We start from the raw sequence: 23653 nt of genomic DNA, 5'->3' as shown, positions 1-23653 counted from the left end.
TCCTACTGTCAAGAAAAAATATGATATTCTTATTATTGGGGATGTTCATATCCCCGTTGAGGTAACCTAGTGTTATTCAAAATTTCTCCGGTTCCATGTTATTCAGAATGAGTTTGTTAACAAGACTTGATCAACCTTGTTAGTGGATTCCTTTTGATGATCATGAGATGGATGAAACTAGAAGGCACAACCTTATGTATCCTCTTTTTACTTTCTGTTATTTAAAATAAATAAGCAAAAATTGTATTATCTGTCTGTTTTCTGAATTATCCATGCAATAAAAAAATATCCTGAAAATAAAAGTTATCCAAATGCCCTGCAAATTTAGTATGGTTTTTGATGGAATATTTGAGGATTTTAGGCACTGAGAACACAGCAAGGGGGCAAGCACCTGGCCATGAGGGTCCAGGGCGCGCTCACTCTTACTAGGCGCGCCCCCCTGCCTCGTGGGCCCACGGTGGCCCCCCTCCACTTATTCCTGCACCCACACACTCCATCTTCCTCCCAAAAAATCCCCATCCAGCTCAAGCACGAGTTCTAGCTCATTTTGCTGCGATTTTCGATCTCCTTGATCAAAGCTCCATTCACAAAACTGCTTTGGGAGATTGGTCTTTGGTATGTGACTCCTCCAATGGTCCGATTAGTTTTTGTTCTAGTGCTTTATTCATTGCAAATTTTTGTTGCCTAGGTGACCCTATTCTTGAGCTTGCATGCCAAATTTATGAGGTCCCAAGTAATTCTAATGCATGATATAGGCTCTAGGCACTTGTGAGAGTAGTTGCTATCAATCTTGTTGAGTTTGATTCACTTTTATTTTGAGTTACTAAAAATTTCAGAAATTTTTCAGAGGAAGAAATATGTTTAGGAAAATGTACCAAGGTGGTTCTTCAACAAAGAAAGGACCCAGGCGCGCAATGCGTGAGCAAGACGATGAACCACCAAGGGAAGCCGACGTGTGTCCTTGTGAATGGCCGTCAGAAGAGTTTATGGTAGATGCAGGCATCAAGGATGAATTTGATGCATATGTGCGTAATGCCGATCTTGAGGACTTCATGCAAGATAAGTGTCCTCAGTACTACTACTTGACTGATTCATTCGTGAGAAGGTTTAAATTTTCATCTTCGCGTAATTCTCAAAATGTCATGTTTGATATTTATGATCAATCATATACCATGGACCTAGAAGATTTTACTACTGCTTGCAAACTCCCGCAGTGGGGCAATGTTAATGAACCCCGTAAATCTGAATATAAATACTTTCTTGCTAGTATCACTGTGGGGGAATCTAGAGATATAACACAAGCTACCATATGGAGCATTCATTTTCCTGCTATATATTATTTTGCTCTCTTCATTGGTAGATGCATTAAGGTAAAGATGAAGCATGTCACATGTGCGTCCCCGATCTTTGTGTTCTCAAGAGTGTTGTATTAGGTAATAAAGATTACAATTTGGGGGCAAATGTTGCACGTAGGTTGCATAACAATGGTTTAGTTGGAGATTTGTTTAGAGGGATTTATGTGACCCGTGTTGCTAATTATCTTGGTATACCTCCACGTGAGGGTGATAGGGAGTTGCTTCCCGCTTATTTAGATTATAATGTTATGGTCAGCCATCATTTTCTTGTGAGGAATGAACAATTCCTCCATTATCGACTAATCTTTGACAGACGTCACGCTGTCCATGTTACTCTCCCTGCTCCTTCCCTTTTTGATTATCAGGCAAACAGAAGATATGGTGTAACCAGGGAGGAGGCAACCGAACACGAGAGGAGAGCGGAGGCAGCTCGCCAACATGCCGCAGCTCAGGAGGCAATGGCTGTTGCATCTCAGTATGACCCCAGTTATAACTTCTGATATCAGCCAGGCTATCTATGGCAATAGGCCAACTTAGGCCAAAAGCCTAAGCTTGAGGGAGTACGTATTTCTCACCGACATTACATTCATGTTCACACACTTATTCTAGTTGTCGGTGCTCATACTTTTTCATTGTATTATCCATGCTAGTTTAATTTCTTTTTCTTGCTTTCTTCTTGTGTGTTTGATAAACCTTAGAAAAAAAATAGTTAGTTTAATTTCCATGCTTGTAGTATTAATTAAAAAGAAAACCCAAAAATATTTCTCATTCTTCTTTTGCTTGTTGGGAGCTTTCCCGTGTAAATAATTTTATTTTCTTTTCTTTCCTTTGGGGGTCGAGAGGAGAAGACCATAATGAAAAATGCTTAGTGGCTCTTATATGCATGATTGTTTATTTAACCAAGAGCCCATATTACCTTGTCTTCTCCCTTGAATTAAATGCTTGCAGATTCTAGCTTAGTCCAATGCACGCGCACTATTATTATTATACACACCGTTTGGTCATGCAAATGAAAGGCAATAATGACGATATATGATGGATTGATTGAGATGAGAGAAGCTGGTATGAACTCGACCTCTTTTGTTTTTGTAAATATGATGAGTTCATCATTCCTGATTCAGCCTATTATGAATAAACATGTTTGCAATGACAATTAGAGATTATAGTTGCTTATGTCATGCTTAATTAGCTAGGAGTTTATAATGGTTTACCTTGCATGCCAACATGCTATTAAAATGGTTGTGATGTGGTATGATAGGGTGGTATCCTCCTTTGAATGATTCGAGTGACTTGACTTGGCACATGTTCACACATGTAGTTGAAACAAATCAACATAGCCTTCACGATATTTATGTTCATGGTGGATTATATCCTACTCATGCTTGCACTCAATGTTGATTAATTTTAATGCATGTTCATGACTGTTGTCGCTCTCTCAGTTGGTCGCTTCCCAGTCTTTTGCTAGCCTTCACCTGTACTAAGCGGGAATACTACTTGTGCATCCAAACTCCATAAACCCCAAAGTTATTCCATATGAGTCCACCATACCTTCCTAAATGCGGTATTTACCTGCCATTCCAAGTAAATTTGTATGTGCCAAACTCCAAACCTTCAAATGAAATTCTGTTTTGTATGCTCAAGCAGCTCAAGTGTCAACTAGCGTTGTATGTATGGGTTATTCTCAAGAGGAGTGGACTCCGCTCCTCATTCACGAGAAAATGGCTGGTAACCGGGATGCCCAGTCCCATGATCAAAAAGATCAAAACAAATCAAAATAATTAAACAAAACTCCCCTAGGGTTGTTGCTAGTTGTAGGCACTCGTTGTTTCGAACAAGCCATGGATTGATGCTTGTTGGTGGTGGGGGAGTATAAACTTTACCATTCTGTTTGGGAACCGCCTATAATGTATATAGCATGGAAGATATCGAGATCTCATAGTTGTTGCATTGACAGTGAAAGTATACCTCTCAAAATGTTATTCATCTCTATTTTAAAATCGAGCTCTGGCACCTCTACAAATCCCTGCTTCCCTCTGCGAAGGGCCTATCTATTTACTTTTATGTTGAGTCATCACCCTCTTATTAAAAAGCACCCGCTGGAGAGCACATTGTCATTTGCATGCATTGCTATTAGTTTATATTGGGTATGACTTGACTGGATCTCTTTTACCATGAATTACAATGTTTAGTCTGTCCTTGATCTTTAAAGGTGCTCTGCATTTATGTTTTGCGGTCTCAGAAAGGGCTAGCGAGATACCATCTTGTTATATCATATTATGATTGTTTTGAGAAATTGTTGTCATCCGAATTTTATTATTATTGCTCGCTAGTTGATTATGCCATTGATATGAGTAAACATGAGACCTAAGTGTTATTGTAAATATGGTTAGTTCATAATCTTTGCTGAAAACTTGAATGTTGGCTTTACATATTTACAACAACAAGAGCAAATAGAGTTTGTAAAAGTTTTTCTTTATCACTTTCAGTTTGTCAACTGAATTGCTTGAGGACAAGCAAAGGTTTAAGCTTGGGGGAGTTGATACGTCTCCAATGTATCTACTTTTCCAAACACTTTTGCCCTTGTTTTGGACTCTAACTTGCATGATTTGAATGAAACTAACCCGGACTGACGTTGTTTTCAGCAGAACGACCATGGTGTTATTTTTTGTGCACAAACAAAAGTTCTCGGAATGACCTGAAAATCCACGGAGATTACTTTTGGAAAATATAAAAAATACTGGCGAAAGAATCAAGGCCAGGGGGCCCACACCCTATCCACGAGGGTGGGGGCACGCCCCCTCCCCCTGGGCGCGCCCCCCTGCCTCGTGGGCCCCCTGGAGCTCCACCGACCTCAACTCCAACTCTATATATTTGCTTTCGCGGAGAAAAAAATCAAAGAGAAAGTTTCATGCGTTTTACGATACGGAGCCGCCGCCAAGCCCTAATCTCTCTCGGGAGGGCTGATCTGGATTCCGTTCGGGGCTCCGGAGAGGGGGATTCATCGCCGTCGTCATCATCAACCATCCTCCATCACCAATTTCATGATGCTCACCACCGTGTGTGAGTAATTCCATCGTAGGCTTGCTGGATGGTGATGGGTTGGATGAGATTTACCATGTAATCAAGTTAGTTTTGTTAGGGTTTGATCCCTAGTATCCACTATGTTCTGAGATTGATGTTGCTATGACTTTGCTTTGCTTAATGCTTGTCACTAGGGCCCTAGTGCCATGATTTCATATCTGAACCTATTATGTTTTCATGAATATATGTGAGTTCTTGATCCTATCTTGCAAGTCTATAGTCACCTATTATGTGTTATGATCCGACAACTCCGAAGTGACAATAATCGGGATACTTCTCGGTGATGACCGTAGTTTGAGGAGTTCATGTATTCACTATGTGCTAATGCTTTGTTCCGGTTCTCTATTAAAAGGAGGCCTTAATATCCCTTAGTTTCCATTAGCACCTCGCTGCCACGGGAGGGTAGGACAAAAGATGGCATGCAAGTTCTTTTCCATAAGCACGTATGACTATATTTGGAATACATGCCTACATTACATTGATGAACTGGAGCTAGTTCTATGTCACCCTATGTTATAACTATTACATGAGGAATCGCATCCGACATAATTATCCATCACTGATCCAATGCCTACGAGCTTTTCACATATTGTGCTTTGCTTATTTATTTTTCCGTTGCTACTGTTACAACTACTACAAAACTGCTATCGTTACTTTTGCCACTGTTACCATTACTATCATACTACTTTGCTACTAAATACTTTGCTGCAGATACTAAGTTATCCAGGTGTGGTTAAATTGACAACTCAACTGCTAATACTTGAGAATATTCTTTGGCTCCCCTTGTGTCGAAACAATAAATTTGGGTTGAATACTCTACCCTCGAAAACTGTTGCGATCCCCTATACTTGTGGGTTATCACATTCTCATGAGTGATTCTTGTTTGCTAGATGAGGTTTTGTACCAACAAATCGAGGGAAAGTCCTTCACTATGTGTCATTGTTGGTTGAAATTGAATGGGAAACCAAAGTGGCAAAAACTCAGTGATGACCTCAAGAACGACATTTTTTTTAAAAAAAAATGATGGCTCAAGCTCCCAACAAACCATTGGATTGGGTGACAAAGGTGTAGGAGAGGAGGGACAAGCCAACGTGCCAAAGGGGAACCACCAAGTGATGCGAAACAAGTGAGATAAAAGCAGGGTCTTGCGTGACGTTATGTCGAGCAAAAATGTCTTCCACCATGGAGGAGGAGGAGGAGGAGGAGGAGAGGTACAAGCTCTTCTTGGATGTGAAAAAGAGAGGATAGATTGGGACCGGTAGAGGGTGAACAGCAAGTTACAACTTGAGAGGGAGAAGATAGACTTGGAGGAGCATGAGGCGTATGGCAGATGGAAGCGCGAGAAGGCAAAGACTTTTGGATCAGTTGAGCTCGAGAAAGAGAGGTTGTAGCTGGCGCATTTGATTTCATTCAAAAAGTCTTTCAATATCAATCTGCACCGCTTTTCTAATTTCATCAGGAGAAAATCAAATATTGGCTGGCGTATCTTTAGTGATTAAATGAGCCAATATAGATATTTATTTCATGTTTCTAGAAAGAAATTACATGCACGCATGCAGTATGTTTAGCTTCACATGTGTCGTTAGTATCCGTGAAACAATTATCAAATTAATTGGGTGTCGAATAACTTGCCTTCCGAACACATGCACATGGCACACACCCTGAAGCACAAATTAACGAGAAGTAATAGATTAAATTCAAAAGGTTACACATTACACAGATTCCAACGATCTAATTATTGGTAGCCTCTGTGCCTGTTCTTTTTTGCTTATCACGCCAACTAAAATGACAACAAGACAATAATATAATGCAAAGCAAATTAAAGCTACCAAACATTCATGGTATATCCCTCGCAAAAAATAACATTCATAGTATATGAGCTAGCTTAATTTATTCCTCCATGGCTGATCGAGCAAGCGTCACTAAATATTCTTCCTGTTGATGACCTCTTGAATCATAGGCCCGAGAACCTCAAGCCTCATTGGTTTGGGCACAAAGTCATCAGCACCGGCACTCATGAACACCTCCATGGCGTTATCATCAGCGGACACCCCGACAATCTTTACATCGGTGGCTCCCATAGCACGGATCTTCATGATTGCCTATATGGAGTAACATGTACAAGTGTCGATGAGGTGACCATCCAATATATGTTATGTTCAAGCAAAAAAAGGAAAAAGAAAGAAACTGTAAATTAACTCAAGCACATACCTCAGGACCGGTCATTATGGGCATGTCCTTATCACACACAACAATGTCAAACTTGTTACCCTCAAGGAACATATCAACAGCTTCTTTTCCATTTTTAGCCAGGGTGACCTCACAGTGAAATCTGCGTAGCATGAAGGAGAGAACCATGCTGTCAACCACAGTATCCTCAACAAGCAGTGCCTTGAGGGATGATGCCATGATCAGTTAGCTAAAGTAATTGCAAACATAATTGATAAGGAGATTAGTTATATCTGATAAACACCTAGCTAATAATGTTTTCAAGGAGATTGTTACAAGAATAATCAACACGAAAACCATAATTTTAATGATCAGTAAATCACACTGCAAGTTTGTGCATTTTAGTTGCAAACTAATCGGTTACAAATCATCTGGAAGATCAGCACACGTTTCATAGGCAACAACAACCAGTGCAACATATACTGGCAGTGCACGGTTTAGGCACCGCCTTTAACAGTCTCGATCTTGTATGCATGAAGCCAAATTAAAAATAGTGCACTAGCGGTGATGCAAAAAAAAGGTCAGAAGAAACAAATTGCAAAAAAAAAAGGTCAGAAGAAACAAACTAAGGAAGGAACAGGTACAACCAGCAGAGTACGTAGTTGTTGTTGCAAGAGGTACACTCTCTTAATTGGTAATCTACCCCTTTATGAAATGCTTCACAAAAAATAGCATAATGATACAAAAGTTAAAAAAAACACAACAACAAAAAATGGCCAAAATAGATGCCTATACACGGCTGCTAACAACAACCAGAAAGTGTGCTGCATGGACGATCAAAGCCGATCAAAATGAACTAGCTTCACATGTTTAGGCAGCGCCTTGAACAATCTCGATCGATCTTTTAGGCATGCATGCAGAGAAAACTAGTGGAAGATGCACGACAAGACAGAGATGGAGGACAGTGGCTATGAACCTTTGAGCTTATGACAGTGCCTATGAATCTACGGCTGCTCTGTTGCTTGGGGCTCTGGTGTGGTGTGTGCCATGTACCCGGCCAAGGTACAGGGGTATTTATAGGGGTGGCCGGTCGATCTCGGCCGTCCATTGGTAATCGGGTTGCTTCACACATGCAAATATCCATGTTGCACCGCTTTCTAATTCCACCAGGGAAAATCAAATATTTCGCTGGCTGGCGTATCTTTTGTGTTCAAATGATATATGAAGTATCAAAGTATTTTTCATGTTTTCGGAAAGAACATATACGAAGTACTACAGCAGAGTGTACAGCTAGCGTATATACGAAGTATATCTTTCTTGATCGCCACGTATACAGCTGAATCCCACAACATGATTAAAATTAATTAATTCCTTGTTTAATTTGCAATCAGCTATGTGCGGGTGGCAGTTCATCTCGAGATCAAATAGATCGTGGCAATTAATTCTTGGTTTCACTATGGCAGGAAAAAACAGACGTATTTTGAACACGCCAAGATATATAAAGATCCATAACATATATACCATGTAGTATACTACAGTGTATTCCAGCTAGCATATATACGTTGTATATCTGTCTCCATCCCAGAACATGATTAAAACTAATTTATTTGTTTAATTTGCAATCGGCAATACGCAGGTGCTAGTTCATGTTGAGAACAAATTTGTGGCGCAATGAATTCTTGATTTCATTATGGCAGGAAAAAACAGACGTATTTTGCACGTATAGAGATCCAGACCATATATTGCGTACTACAGTGTATTCTAGCTAGCGTATATATGGAGTATATCTGTCTAGATCCCACAACATGACTACAATTAATTTCTCTTGTTTAATTTGCAATCAGCGATGGGCGGGTGGCAGTTCATGTTGAAATCAAATAGATCGTGGCAATTAATTCTTGGTTTCATTATGGTAGGAAAAAGAACAAATGTATTTTGAACGTGCCAAGATATATAGAGATCCAGACCTTATATTGCATACTACAGTGTATTCCAGCTAGTGTATACACGGGGTATATCTGTCTTCGTACCAAAACATGATTTAAATTAATTCTGTGTTTAATTTGCGATCAATGATGTGCGGGTGGCAGTTCATCTTGAGATTAAATAGTTCGTGACAATTAATTCTTAGTTTCATTATGGAAGAAAAAAAAGACATAGTTTGAACATACCAAGACATATAGAGATCCACACTGTATATTGCATACATACAGTGTATTCCAAACTGCAATAATTAATTAGTTAATGTAAGATCTATACCTTAACTTTATTTTTTATTTCCATGCAAAAAAACTTTATTTTTTATTTCCATGCAAAAAAAACTTTATTTTTTATTTTTTTTACTAATAAAGCAAAGTGCTTTCTCCAATAGATTCATTCGTTCACTTCCAAATTATTTTCTCCAAGGTGGTACTAAATTCGTGTGAGAAAAGCAAAATGGTTTGTCCAGAATTCTGTCTGTGGGCCGCACGTGCTATGGCCCAGCGAAGCCAGCCCACTATTTTCCGACCGATGTAATTGGGAAAACCATATTTGCCGCCTATGCCGGCAAATAGTCGGAGCCTCCCACAGGGTGCCTCAGATTGGGCTGGCCCATTTTCCTTTCTTTCTTTTTTCTACTTCTATTTTTCTTTTTTTTGTTCCTTTCTCTTTTTCTTTCATGTTATTTTTTTCTCTTCCAAGTTTTTTTAGTTTCTTTTTGTAAATTCTAAATTTTCAAAAGACTTTTAGAATATCATTTTTTGTTCTAATTTTTGAAAATTTCTAAACTGTTCGGAACCTTTAAGCTTTTGTTCTTGTTCCAAAATTTATTATTTTTTCTAAAAATCCCATTTTTCAAAAAAAATGTTTGTGTTTTCCAAAATAGTTTGAGTTGAAAAATACATATTTAAAAATGTTCCAACTACAAAAATTATTCTTGTTTTAGTGAGGTTTTCATAAATTCAAGGCAAAAATATTTTAAATAGTCCCACATTGCTTCTTTACATACGGTCATACCAATTTATATACATGTTCGAAACTACATGTACTAATAACTAGATGAAGGATGGATTAAGCTGGACAAAGGATAGATGGATTGGTACGCGAGCTAGCTGGAGTAGGACCCTGAATTGCTTAAAATGAAAAAAAATGTTCCCATTTTTTGAAACATGTTTGTTTTTTCCAAAATTGATCGAGATTATCAAAAAGAAAGATAGCATTTTAGAAATGCTTCAAATTCGAAAAGTATTTTTCTTTTACTGAAATATAAACAAATGCAAAGTAATGTCCACGTTTAAAAAATTCATTTTCTAATACTTTTCTGAATAATCAAAACATGTTCCCGTTTTAAAAAATTGTTCACAAATTCCAAAAAGTTTTGTGTTTTTATAAAAGGTTCATGTTTTCAAAAAATGTTTGTGAATTTTAAAATGTGTTCATGTTTCAAGAAAAGTTATGTTTTTCCTAAAATGTATGGGTTTTTCAAAAAAAATGTTCCCATTTTTAAAAAACAGTCTGGGATTTGAAAAATTGTTCATCTTCCCAAGATTATTTGGCAATTCATAATAATAAATATTTTCTTAGTATTTCAAAAAATTCAAAAGAATCAAATCTGACCCGTAGTGTATTCTCAAATATTCATGTTGGTCATTGGTTAGCATGACGTGTTTGTTTGAGTGGCTGACAACACTTAGCTGGGTCTTTGAGGTTGTGAGTTTGATCCTTGAACTTGTCTTTTTTTTTGTATTTTTACTCGAGCATTACAAACACATGTCATTTTGGTGCCTGGGCCTTTCACAGCCAACGCAAACTACCTGGAAAATAAGGCAATTTTTTTAAAAGAGTCTCGTATTGCTCCTTTACATACAATCATACCAATTTATATGCGTTTGTGAAACTACATGTAGTAGGCTAGATGAATTAAGCTGGATGAGGGACGGATGGATTGGTACGTGAGCTAGCTGGAAAAGGACCCTATTTAAAAAAAAGAAATTAACTCTAGTACATGAGCTAGATTTTTTTTAGACAGTACATGAGCTAGATGGATATATATCTACGTGAACTAGCTACAAAAGGACTGTGAGCTAGATGCATGGAAAAGAGAAGACCCGGCTCACTTCCATATTATGAAACTTCACGCCTTAAATCCCGTCGATTAACGAATGGAAAAATAGCGAAGTAGAATTAACTCCGCTTGTACTATATCGGTGGCTTGTACATGGAAAAGAGAAGACCCGCCTCACTTTCATATTATGAAACTTCATACCTTAAAATCCACTTGAATGAATGAAAAAACAGACTGAATAATTCGCGGGCCTTCTTTGGCGTGCGATGACCTAACAAAACCCTTAAGTCCCCTTGATCATGAACCCCAAAAATAGCGGATTGATTACCTCACATGCGGCGAAACCCAGAACCTAAATGTTTCTTCTCTATATGCACACATGTTTTTGCTTGCACATATAATCCTCACTAAATTTGAATGCACACGATTTGTTTTCTCTCGTCACAACGCGCATGCATATGTGCTAGTCTATGCAAATTAATTCCATCGATTCGCCAGATCCAGCTTTCTTTACTAATCCTTTTTTTGGGGGGGAAAGCTTTCTTTAATAATCTTTATGCCATCCTTAGCGCAAAATCTATCAGAATGTATGTGCAGGCATGTTTTTTATGGTATATATGCATGCATGATTTGGACCATTTTTTGGCGGGAATTTTCGGACCAAGTTTGGTATGTACTGCATTCATTTTCTTTCTCAGAAAAATCATGTGTTCCATCAAGAATTAATTAGTTTTAACTATTGTGGACAATTTGAGGTTTTCATAATAAATAAACCTATAAACCGCTACAAAGCTGGATGCACATGTGAGCCCCTCATTTCCCCCTCAATTAAATCACTAAATTTTCAAAAATCAATAATTTTGAATCCTGCTTGATGGTGAGTAAAATTCGGTGACTTGGTTGGATAGCGTTTTGAAAAAGAAAATGTTGGCAATAATAATAATAATAAAAAATGTTGGCACCGAAAATGAAAATGAAAATTTGGCGACATTGTTGGAGTTGGTTTTATATTTTTTTTTGAGGAAGTGGAGTTGGTTTTATATTGGTGGGCTAAAATGAAAACGTGGGCAGCCCAAGCCCAAAACCGAGGCGATTGCGCCGTCGGCCGCACCCGCAGCCTTGTTCCCTCCCAAATTCCCCACCTCATCCCGCCCAGCAACCACAAACCCCAAAGCCCAAAGCCCTAGCACCGAGGCCATTCCCCTCCGGCCGCCGACCCGCCGGCGATGGCGCCCGCCCGGGCCGCCAAGCGCCCCAAGCTGGAGCGCCCCGCCGCCTCCGCCTCCGCCTCCACCTCCGCCGCGCCCCATCAGCGGGGCGACGACGACTACGTGCCGGGCAACATCGTGGAGATCGAGCTGTGCAACTTCATGACCTACGACCGCCTCGTCTGCCGCCCCGGCCCGCGCCTCAACCTCGTCGTCGGCCCCAACGGCTCCGGCAAGAGCTCCCTCGTCTGCGCCATCGCGCTCGCCCTCGCCGCCGACCCCGCCATCCTCGGCCGGGCCGCCAGCGTCAGGGCCTTCGTCAAGCGAGGGGAGGAGTCCGGCCACGTCCGCCTCTCCCTCCGCTCCGAGGACCAGGGCCGCGACATCGACATCACCCGCAAGATCGACACCAACAACAAGTCCGAGTGGCTACTCGACGGTACAAACCCTATCTATCCCCTTACAGTAGAGATCCCCTTTTGTTGCTGCTTGCTCAACACCTTAGTAGGAGAATTAGGGATTCATCCATTGTCTTGTACAGTAATAATGTTGCAAGAATTAGATCCCCTCTATCAGTAGGATATCATCGACGTCAGAGATTCATTCCTTCGTTCAACACCATAGAGGTTCATTCCTTCGTTCCTGCAGGTGCCACCGTCCCCAAGAAGGATATCATCGACGTCATCAAGAAGTTCAACATCCAAATCAACAACCTCACTCAGGTCTGCGTGTCATCCTCTTTCTTTTCTTCATGGATGGAGTAGGCCACTGCATAGCTATACCTGATGACGATTTCTCTCAATTTAGTTCTTGCCCCAAGATCGTGTGTGCGAGTTTGCAAAGCTCACCCCCATCCAGCTGCTAGAAGAGACCGAGAAGGCCGTGGGCGATCCCAATTTACCTGTTCAGCATCGCCAGCTTATAGAATGGAGCAAGGAGCTCAGGAATCTTGAAGTGGTAAACATCAATCTTCTATGTTTTCCTCAACATCTCAAGCTTCTCTGGTTTCATCGTACACACGGTCTCTTACATACCACTATACCAGCCAATTGATTGACCACCGAGCTTGTGTCGAATTTCAGGCCGTAAAGCAAAAGGAGCAGACCTTGAACAACCTCAAGGCCCTCAACGCCGAACAAGAAAAAGATGTCCAACGTGTCCGCCAAAGAGATAAGCTCCTCAAGAAGGTCCGTTGCATTGTTTCTCTGTGATGAATGCTATCGATATAGTAATTTAATTTCCCATGTCATTCTTATAATACCGTTTGTTGGTTGATTTTGCCATAGGCTGAGCTAATGAAGAAGAAGTTGCCCTGGCTCAAATACGACGCGAAGAAGGAGCAATTCCAGAAGGTACAGGATGAGGAGAAAATTTTCAAGAAGAAAATGGATGATGCAGCCAAGATCTGGCAAGATGCAAAAGCCCCTATCGAGTATGTACCACAGCCAATAGGATACAACTCATGCACTAAATTTCTTCACTTGCCAAATCGCTTTATACATGTTTCTGGAAGTTCCTAGTAGTATTTGGTTCAGTGTTTGCAAGACCTTTTTAATTCGAATGCACACTGTTTTGTTGATCTGTCACTTTTGAACTAGTATTCTTTTAACACTTCTGAAATAGTATTCCTTCGTACAGAAAAAAACTTAACTGGAACTCAATTTCCGGTTACATGGGTGATATATAGCATAATGCTTAATTTTGACATCGAATTTCTGGTTCAGTAATGTTCCTATTTCATGAAGTAACCTTCTGTGTCTTCTTGAGATACCTAAGATTGAGGTTCCAATTTCTAATGGAATACACATCTTTCTTTACCCTGTTTATGTAGAGGGCTCAAGAAAGAGAAAACGACAATTACTTCAAGTATGAAGAAGATAACCAACCAAATAAATCAAAACACAAACAAGCGTCGGGAAGTTACAGACGACGAGATTCAGCTGGTGCGTACTCCCCTTTTCCCCCTGCTCAAATCCGCTCCTGAGTGCAGTTTGATCTGTTGTCAATCCTTGACACATTTCGTTGTATCAGAGTGCACGATTGAAAACCACGCTTGATGACATAGAATATCTGAAAAGGCATGAAAAGAATCTGCAACAAAAGATCTCAAAGGCTAAGGAAGGTCTTGCTGCTGCTGAAAGGGAATTTCAAGATCTACAACCATATGAACCACCTAGAGATGAAATGGTTAGTTTTGTCACTTTAGTTTCCATGATCTTTTGCTTTCCATGTTTCCATCTGTACAGCTCTGTTGGCACCTATAACCAACTGGTATCCTATCCATATCCAGTTTATGTGCTCACAATAACAGAGTATCCAACTGGTATCTACGCCTGTGGCTAAGTTATTTATTTTTTGCAGACACAACTAACAAATGATATTGGACATAAAATTTGTGGCATAAACGATCTAAAACTCAAACGGAAAGAGAAGGAGTGGCAGTTATCACAAGAGAGAGAAAATCTTAGGAAGTGTTCCGACAGGTATCCATCCAGCTTATCAACTACCATCTACACTATCCGTGACATGGCTACCTAATGCACGTTTACTACAGGTTGATGCAAATGGAAAGTAAGAACAATAAGTTACTCCAAGCATTGCAAAGAGCTGGTGCTGAAAGAATCAATGAAGCATACTCTTGGGTGCAGAACAACAAAAATATGTTCAGGGGAGAAGTTTATGGGCCTGTTCTGCTTGAGGTTTGTTTAGTTGGTTGTATGCCTACCAACTGCTGCTTTCTCTGCATCCAAGATTCTTATGATGATACTTCCTTTGACTGATTTCAGGTCAATGTTCAGAGTAAAACTCACGCTGGTTACTTGGAAAGCCATGTTCCGAACTATATATGGAGGGTACTAATACTATGATAATTTTTCATGTTCAGTTGCTAAATCCTGGTGTGCTTGCTACTTATTGTTTTCCTTTAACTTAGGCCCTGTTTGGTTCACAAGTCCTAGGACTTTTTTTAGTCCCAACTTATAAGTTCCAAGTCTCTAAAAAGTCCCTACCTGTTTGGTTCCTGGGACTTATAAGTCCCTATAAGACCATATTACAACTATAAGTCCCTATAAGTCCCTCCTTGAGAGTCTTATTTCATAAGTCCCAAATGCCCACTTTAAGTCCCTATAAGTCCCTCCTGTTTGGTTTAGATGGGACTTATAGGGACTTTTTAAGTCCCTAAACCAATAAGTCCCTGAAAACAAACACCCTCTTAGCATTTCACTGAATATACCCTCTCAATTCATAATATGTTCGGCTAGCATACCTAGGAGGCACAAAATTGGAGTAATACTTGACAGGACTCAGAAGAGTCCTATCCTATACTTGCATTTTGTGCCCCCTAGGTAGTCATGCTGGGCATATATTATGAACTGGAGGTAGTATAAAGCAAGGAGCCTTTGATCGAGCCGGTGCAGGTTTCTGCCGTTGTGCACATGTCCTGTGAATGATTAATATGCAGTGTAGACTGATTGTCCAGTTACTGAAGATGATTAGTGTCCAATAAGACAACATGCCTGCAATTTTTTTTAGATATTATTCCTTTACTTACTGTCTGTATTTCTTTTGCAAATCTTGTCAATTATCTTATTGATTTCCATGTGAAAACATTATATCTGCAACAAATTAATTGCCATTTCGTTGTGTGTGCCAGTCATTCATTACACAGAATGCTTCCGACCGTGACCTCTTGGTTAGACAACTGAAGCAATATGGTACTCCTATTCTCAACTACACAGGGGCCAATAGCATCATGGGTGAGCCATTGAACATTACCCCAGAGGTCAGCACCTATATGCCAATCAAAATTAGCATTTTAGGGCATCGATTTGTTTGTTACTTATTGTTTCTCTCCTGTTTGTTTTATGAGCGCTATTTTGTTTTGAAATCTTTGTGCGTGTTACAACGTGTTTTACAATGCTCGAAATCTTTGTTTCTCTCTTTCATTAGTTTCATCCTCTTCTCTAATTGTTTATGCATGAACAATTCACTTCACCACACAAATCGTCATCTCTCATCTTAGGTACACACTTAATGTGAGGCCATCATAGTAAAGTAATCGTCTTTGACTAAATTAATATTGGATCTTTCTTTATCGTTGTACCCAGTTAAAATGTGCTCAGCAAAAATAAAATCAAGGGGTTAAAATATCAGTGTCTGTTAATTTCATTTTGACAGATGAAGCAACTTGGGATCACATCAAGACTCGATCAAGAATTTGATGCTCCTCCTGCTGTAAAAAATGTTTTGATTACTCAGGCTTCAGTGGATCAATCGGTATAACACTGCTTATATCCGGTTCATGAATCTGCACCAAGTTGCAGTGGTTATGACTTTAAAGAATTTGCTTCTTTTTTATGTCCATTCAGTATATAGGTACAAATCAAGCGGATCAAAGCGCAGATGATGTGGTAAAGTTAGGTATTAATGACCTTTGGACTCCACGTAACCATTATCGATGGACCAGATCAAGATATGGTGGCTATTTGTCAGCAAATGTAGATTCAATCTACCCGTCGCGCCTCTTCATGTGCGGTATGTGTTATGATCTCAGCCTTGATAAGTTATTCGATTATATGGTTAACCTATGCCTAATGCTTGTCCGCTTTTCTTGCAGACGTGAATGTTAGTGACATTGAAATGCTTCGATCTGAGAAGGATGAACATACAAGAAATGTTGAGGGCATGGAGGAAGCCTTAAAAGAGCTCCAGAAAGAGCAGAGAAAATTAGAAGATGAAGAGGCAGAATTCCGCAAGAAAAAGGTTTCAAATATTTTAATGTCATTCAATAAAATATATTAAACTATATCCCAGTTGTTTCTGATAATGGTTATCTTTTGGTTGTCAGGAAGCGATTACTGACAGGGTGAGGCTTGAAAAGAAGAAGCGAGAAGACATACAAAGGCGTATCGGTATGGTATTCTTTTCTCTTTTCTTCTGCATGTAGCTTGTATAATATGTTGTTCTTCTATCTAGATTTGAAAAGAAGAACTCTGGAGGACATATCAAAAGAGGAAGATGTGGAGTCCAGCACAAGAAAGCTTACTGATAAGCTAGCTAAGTTAAATGATGATCGATTTCGAGCATTGCTAAAACTCAAGGTTAGCACCTCCTAAGCTAGCTACCGATATTTCATTTATCTTGATCATCATCAAAGACTATGTTCTTACTTCAACTTGATTTTCATCCTCTCAGAATTTACTTGTTGAAGCTGTTGCTCTCAAATGGAGTTATACAGAAAAGAACATGGCTTCTATTGAGCTTGATACAAAGGTATGCTCATTAAGCAGTTACATCTGCAAAATTGAAGTTCTTAGATTGGATGTCCTTACAAATTGTTTCTGTAAGACAATGGTTCATGCTAGTAGTTTGGTGTTACTTCCATCAACAGTGCACAAACCAGAAATAATGGCATAGGAAAATGAAGAGCTCATTCAACAACAATAGATAGGTGCTTATATTTATGTTGATCAATGTCTCTAAACATTCTCGTGACATAAAATTATTTGGCCTGGCATCATTAAATGGAAATATTAAAAGTTTTGGATATCCAACTTCTGTGTGTGTTTTCTCTTTGACTGTTGTTTTCATCTCATAGATATGGGAGATGGAAAAGGATGTGAAGAAACACGAAAAGGATGTTCTTAGTGCTTCCAGAGACTATGAAAACTGTGAGTTGTTGCCACAAGCCCACAATCAGTTGCGTATCTTTTTTTTGACAAGCATATTGAAATAATTGTTTGTTGGTAGTCGACACAGTATTAATGGGTAGAGTGACTAAGCTGTTCTTTCTTCCCTTTGTGCGTTAAGATTTTGCCATGCTATGATATCTTTGGGTCTACAGTTTCCGGACACAAGTTTTATGTAATACACACCATGCAATCCATGCTGCATATTCATTGTTTTGTAAGGTTGTGTTACAAAATATCAGCGAATAATTTATATTGAGTTGTTATTTTAATTTTCAGCATGATTTTGTGTGTTACTGCCCAATGCAATGTGTTGTTGCTGCACTGCTTGCTGATCAAAATAGATCTCAGCTGAATAGTTGATATTCCTCGACATTGATTGACGAATAGTTTAGCATATGGTACCTTACTGTTTCATAATGGGAGTTTTGTAAATTTTACCATCAGGTAAAAGAATCACTCAAGAGCATAAGCAGCTGGTGCTTAAGGCAAAACAGCATGCGGAGTCAGTATCTATGATCACGGACAACCTTGCAAAAGAGTTTGAGAAGGTATACCCTGAACTAATTTTAATAAACTCTGCTAAAAAGTTATTGTAGTATTTCAATTTTTTTGCAGTAAAAGTTCAACATATAAGTACTCAAATGTATAAATGATGCAAATGAGACATTTGGGAACAGAACAGAACAAAATTGTAGTATCTATGTTTGTTGTAGTTTCATTTTTTATCACAACTATGGCGCCTAGTGAGTTAGGAGGTGTAAACTTTTTGATGCAAGAGGTAGAAATCTCTCTACCTATATTAAAAGCATCAAAAGTGTCACAACAAGGTTAAAAAGTGCAATAGAAACACCAAGTGCGAACACCCTTCAAGACTTCAACCAATGGAGTGTGTATTTTGTCAGTTATTTGAAGTACCTTTTCTTTTGGATTTTGTGCTTCCTGAGAGAGAATGGTCAGAACTCTCTTTGAATCTTACTGTGATACCCGATACTTCACAATAGGGTAATGGGCCAATAGCCTCTCAGCTTCTGACCCATTCACCCAGAGCGTTGCTCTTTTCTTATAATGAAAGAAAGTTCATTTGACCTTAGTTCCTTAGAATGCTCCCCCTCTACAAATCCTCATTCTGTGTGCTTGTCAAGAGTTATCTTATCATGGCCATATATCAGTGTCTGATGTATTGCTGTTCACGTGTTTGGATTGGTTATGCTGTTTTCCCGTCTAGCCCATCTAGTTTTTCTGTTCATTCTTGGAATCTGCAATATCCTATGTGCTGGTGTTTTCTTGGACCAGATAAACAAATTGTTGTCTTAGCTGTATACTTATGCACTTAACCCCCATAATTTGATGATGCAGATGCCGACCACCATAGAGGAATTGGAACTTGCAATACAAGATACTGAATCAGAAGCAAATTCTATGCTATTCCTCAACCAAAATGTTTTGCAGGAGTATCAAAACCGGCAACGTGAGGTACAAGAAATCTACCTACCGATGAGTGCATACTTGCCTTTTACTTTTGTTCAGCAGGGAGTATTTCTTTTTCATTGTTTTTGGTTATCGTTAGCAGAGTTTCCTTGACACAGACATAGCAGTAGCCTTGCGATGGAAATATCAACATGTGCTTCTTGAAACTTGCTCTAGAGCGTAACTGAGGGAATCAATGGTGGGGTTATGACAGGAGAATTATAGCTTGTGGAGGTTGCTCATGCTAGAGCGATGTTCCCTTAAAGGAATAATTTCCTTTGTAGGCAGAATGTGCCAATATTTGACTGCAGGAAAGAAAGATCTCCCTACAGAATCTACATATTTGTCAGTTGCTATCCTTGTCCTAATATAGTACTACTTCTGTCCCTGAATATAAGACGTTTTTGCAGTTAAATTTGAACTGCAAAAAATGTCTTATATTTAGGGACAGAGGTAGTAGCATAGATAAAGGTAGATTGGAACCTTGTATCAGTATGATCTGATAGATTCAGAGTTTCAGAATTTGAGCCGATAGATTCACGCCAAAGAAAATCTCTTCATGTGCCAGATTATAATATGTAACTTTGAGCTGCTCATCAGTCTGCTTCTTGCCTACTTATACATGGATTATTGCTGACAGAGACATTGCTTATCTCCATTGTGTAGATTGAATCAATATCAACAAAACTGGAAGATGATAAAGCAGAATGTGAGAGGTGCTGCTCTGAAATAGAAACTACAAAGGTTTGAACATTTCATCTGATGACCTATATTGCCATCACTTCTCAACCTTTTGTGATCTTGTCACTCCCAAGTCCTGACTTGACTTTGCTGATTTTGTAGGGTAAATGGCTTCCAACTCTCCGAAGTCTTGTTTTAAAAATAAATGATACCTTTAGTCGCAACTTCCAAGAAATGGCTGTTGCTGGAGAAGTTTCACTTGGTATGTATGTCTGATCTGTTTTATGTCATTGTTTGTACACTTTTGTGTAACACTAAGTGTTGTATGAAATTTTCCTTTCCTGGCAGATGAGCATGGTCTTGATTTTAGTCAATACGGTATTCTTATAAAGGTGAAGTTTAGGTAAGTTTCTTTTCCCATTGAATGTGCTGTTTTATTATTTCTTGCAATTGGGCAAAGAATAACTTCCACCGCTGAACTTTGCTCAAAATTGCACTGTTTCTTGATGCCTGATAGCCACCACACCAGTTAGTGCTTATGTCAGTTTACTTAAACCTGTAGTGGGATGGGGTAGCCATGATTAGTTGTACCGCATGATTGTATTCTAGGATGTGTTTAACCATAATCCTGTGATAAGCAGTCTTGAGTTTTATTTATTATGAGAAATAACCTGTTGAAATCGATAATGTATCATGCACTTTTTTTACAGCCTATTTCTTCTTTCCCGCCCGTTCTTGACTCTAGTTCCTAACCTGAGGAGCTTTGGCCAAGTTGATGCGTGGTCCTTGCATGCACTCCCATCATGAGATGTTTATCTGTTATACTGTTATTAACATCTACTCCCTCCGTTCCTAAATGATATAAGTCGTTGGGGGGTTGTGAAGTCCCAACGACTTATATATTTCGGAACAGAGGTAATAGTTCGTCTAGCATATATAGGCAATCTATCAAGTGTTGTTTCAGAGAAGAACACTGGTTATTTGAATGGTTTTAACAGGATTGTAAAATTTACTGTGAGTGTTATTTTGGTCAGGCAAACTGGTGAGCTGCAGGTGCTAAGTGCTCATCACCAATCTGGAGGGGTATGGATAAACGCTGTCTGTCTTGGATGTGTTTTGTTTTTTAATCTCTGCTGTGTGTTGTTGTTATAGTTGGTATTTATTCTCATGTGATTTGTTTGCAGGAGCGGTCAGTTTCCACGATCCTGTATCTTGTATCGCTCCAAGACCTGACCAACTGCCCATTTAGGGTGGTTGATGAGATAAACCAAGGCAAGCTTATTATGCTTTTTGTTTTGCCATGTGCAGTTCTAGTCAACATTGTTAGACCTGCATGGATGAATGAATGAATGAACGATGCACTAGCTTACTTGTTCACCCCCCAATAAACATGCATGCAGGAATGGATCCGGTAAACGAGAGGAAGATGTTCCAGCAGCTTGTGAGGGCGGCGAGCCAACTCAACACACCACAGTAAGTACAGTCTTGCGCAACAAACAGTTTGACCTAGCTTGGATCTGCTGGCGTTTGCTTGCTTTCCTTGTAACTAACTAAGTAAGCTGGTATGGTATGGTATGGTTCATCGAATGTGGGTGGTGTGTGTGTGTGTAGGTGCTTCCTGCTGACACCCAAGTTGCTGCCTGATTTGGAATATAGCGACGCGTGCAGCATCTTGAACATCATGAACGGTCCCTGGATTGAGAAACCAGCCCATGGTAATGTAGTTTTTATTTATAGTGGATATGGATAGTTGACTTGGTTCATCCCCTTTTGGAAGCTGACGATGAGTGGCTTTGGAATGCAGCTTGGCGCGCGGGAGATAGTTGGAGAACGGTCATTGGCCTGGGGCTGGCTGGGAACTGAATTGATTGACCCACCACTTGGAAGCTGCTGTCTGCTGCCTGCTGCCTGCTTTTGGGATGTAAATATAGCTAGCTAGCTAGCTGATTGCATAGCTTTATTATTATCATTATCCACAATCGGAGTACTCCCTCTGTAAACTAATATAAGAGCGTTTAGATCACTAAAATAGCGATCTAAACGCTCTTATATTAGTTTACGGAGGGAGTACTTATTAAGTTAGTAGTAATTCAGTTGAGTATACTAGTCCCTCCGTTCACTTTTGTAAGTCATTTCAGACAACTAAAAATAGACTGATTTGCACATTGTCTGAAATGTCTTCAAAGCCTTATAAAAGTGAACAGAGGGAGTAGTATTTATCAGCAGTTGGTAATTGGGTCGGTGTGAATAGTTAAATTAGGGGGGCTGTAATCGGAGCAGGTAAGGATGATGTATCTGAGACTAAACTTTTATCCTTTTCATTGACACAAGTTGTAGTATCAACTAACTAGTTTGAGTTTGAGTTTGACTCTTGCTCTCTTCTTCTGCTTGTGCAATATTATTATTATTATTATTTAATATTATTATTATAAGAAGAAGCTACCATCAGAATTAGATTGCAAAGGATACGAGCCAAGCTAGCTAGCAAACACAATAGTGATGATGCTCGCTCTGTTGGGCATTCGTCATGACAAAACTGAAACTGGGTATGTATGTATGTATGTATGTATGTATGGATTCTCTTGTGTTTGTTTTGTTTGTTGTTGTTATACGAGCCAACATATATGCACAAGTAATTATTTTTTGTTTTGTTTATTAAACTAATAATATATATAAATAGGCATACGTCAAGGACTGACAAGTATTGATTTTACACGTATGAATGGAGAGAGCAGAGCACTTGTCTAGATAGATTATTCCATTTTCTTCAACCTATCGCTGACCTCACGCCGTGCAGTAATTCAAAGCCAAGATGATGTTTGGTTTGATTGCCTCAGCTCTCATGCTTGCAACTAGCCTTGGGACTATTTTTTATTCTACACACACAAATAGTACGAGTGTACAAGACAGCACTTGTGTGCTACGTCTTTAGTTAGCTAGTCACAAGCTAAGTAATTTACATCTAATATTATTCCATTTCCTTCAACCTAGTTACTATTCCCTCCGTTCTTAAATATAAGTCTTTATAGAGATTTCACTATCAACTATATATAGATAAGTGTAGATTCGTTCATTTTGCTTCGTATACAGTCCGCTTAGTGGAGTCTCTACAAAGACTTGCATTTAGGAACGGGAGAAGTACTATATAAGTAGTTATCGCCGCTGACCTCAATGGGTTGGGTTGGCAGTAATTCAAAACAAAGATGATGTTTGGTTTGCAACTAGCCTTTCTTTAGTTTTGTCTTCTTTTGTGCTAGATGGATTCTTTCTTTCTTTCTTTCTTTCTTTCTTTCTTTCTTTCTTTCTTGTATCTAGATAGATATATTTGAACATACATACATACATACAACCACATTGGTTTGGTTTGGTTTGGTTGACCTCATCACCATTATGCATGCAATCCAATTCAAGTACAAACGAATAAATATATTCCTATGTATGTATGTAATGTGGCGGCCGGGAAGAAGATGCAGTATATTCTATCTGTCTCGTCAGCATATATATCTATCTATCTAGTAATATCTGGTGCATCATCCATGACAGGTGCATATTATTCATGTCCAGCTCCAGCTCCAGCCAGCCATTGATCAAGCTCCAACTGCAACGGTGGTTGAGCAAGCTGATTAGTATTTTGTTTGTTTGAATAAGCAAGTTGAATTATTTGACTACATCAAGCAATTAACTAGTCTAGCACACACCCTACCTATTTGTAATCTAATCTTGCTGTTTGTTTGTGCATACATACATGCTAACTAAACTCTAGCAGCCAACCACATGCAGGTACTAGTTGTAATTCTCAGCCAGAGCCAGACTCACATGTTGGCCGGTCTAATATACTAATTTCTCTCATAGTCATGGCAGGCTCAGTGGTGAGAGGTGCATCCAAATTATATACATAGATTTATGTATGTATGTATGTATGTATGTATGTATGTAACATGCATGTAGCAGCAGCAG

At 39.2% G+C, this 23653-nt stretch overlaps 1 protein-coding gene across 3 annotated transcripts; it reads left to right on the top strand.

Moving 5' to 3' along the window:
• Positions 1-11788: 11788 nt before the first annotated feature.
• On the top strand, positions 11789-23551 carry LOC123150131 (structural maintenance of chromosomes protein 5). Of its 3 annotated transcripts, XM_044569943.1 has the most exons (30): positions 11789-12297; positions 12507-12580; positions 12666-12815; positions 12941-13045; positions 13145-13290; positions 13690-13801; positions 13890-14045; positions 14220-14341; positions 14413-14557; positions 14645-14710; positions 15511-15639; positions 16035-16133; positions 16226-16391; positions 16474-16619; positions 16705-16768; positions 16833-16957; positions 17052-17129; positions 17455-17527; positions 17993-18096; positions 18905-19021; positions 19682-19759; positions 19859-19958; positions 20045-20099; positions 20731-20779; positions 20881-20968; positions 21097-21169; positions 21308-21411; positions 21501-21581; positions 21810-21820; positions 23240-23551. In XM_044569943.1, the coding sequence occupies exons 1-28, from the start codon at positions 11877-11879 to the stop codon at positions 21557-21559; spliced, it is 3204 nt and encodes a 1067-aa protein (XP_044425878.1). In that variant the 5' UTR covers positions 11789-11876; the 3' UTR covers positions 21560-21581; positions 21810-21820; positions 23240-23551. The 3 variants fall into 3 exon arrangements, 2 of the variants coding, with proteins under 2 accessions (XP_044425878.1, XP_044425870.1); XR_006474972.1 differs by lacking the exon at positions 23240-23551 and having other exon boundaries at positions 21501-21677; positions 21761-22138; XM_044569935.1 differs by lacking the exon at positions 23240-23551 and having other exon boundaries at positions 21810-22138.
• Positions 23552-23653: the final 102 nt, after the last annotated feature.

This window comes from Triticum aestivum, chromosome 1B, assembly GCF_018294505.1.
Source record: "Triticum aestivum cultivar Chinese Spring chromosome 1B, IWGSC CS RefSeq v2.1, whole genome shotgun sequence".
Lineage (NCBI taxonomy): Eukaryota > Viridiplantae > Streptophyta > Magnoliopsida > Poales > Poaceae > Triticum > Triticum aestivum.
The sequence above is the reverse complement of the archived record's forward strand: the minus strand, read 5'-3'. Positions and strand labels throughout refer to the sequence as shown.

Coding starts and splice junctions, on each gene's coding strand:
- LOC123150131 (XM_044569943.1), top strand. CDS start 11,877: ATGGCGCCCGCCCGGGCCGCCAAGCGCCCCAAGCTGGAGCGCCCCGCC. Junction 14,046..14,219: donor AACCACCTAGAGATGAAATG/GTTAGTTTTGTC, acceptor TATTTTTTGCAG/ACACAACTAACAAATGATAT. Junction 20,780..20,880: donor CTCATCACCAATCTGGAGGG/GTATGGATAAAC, acceptor ATTTGTTTGCAG/GAGCGGTCAGTTTCCACGAT.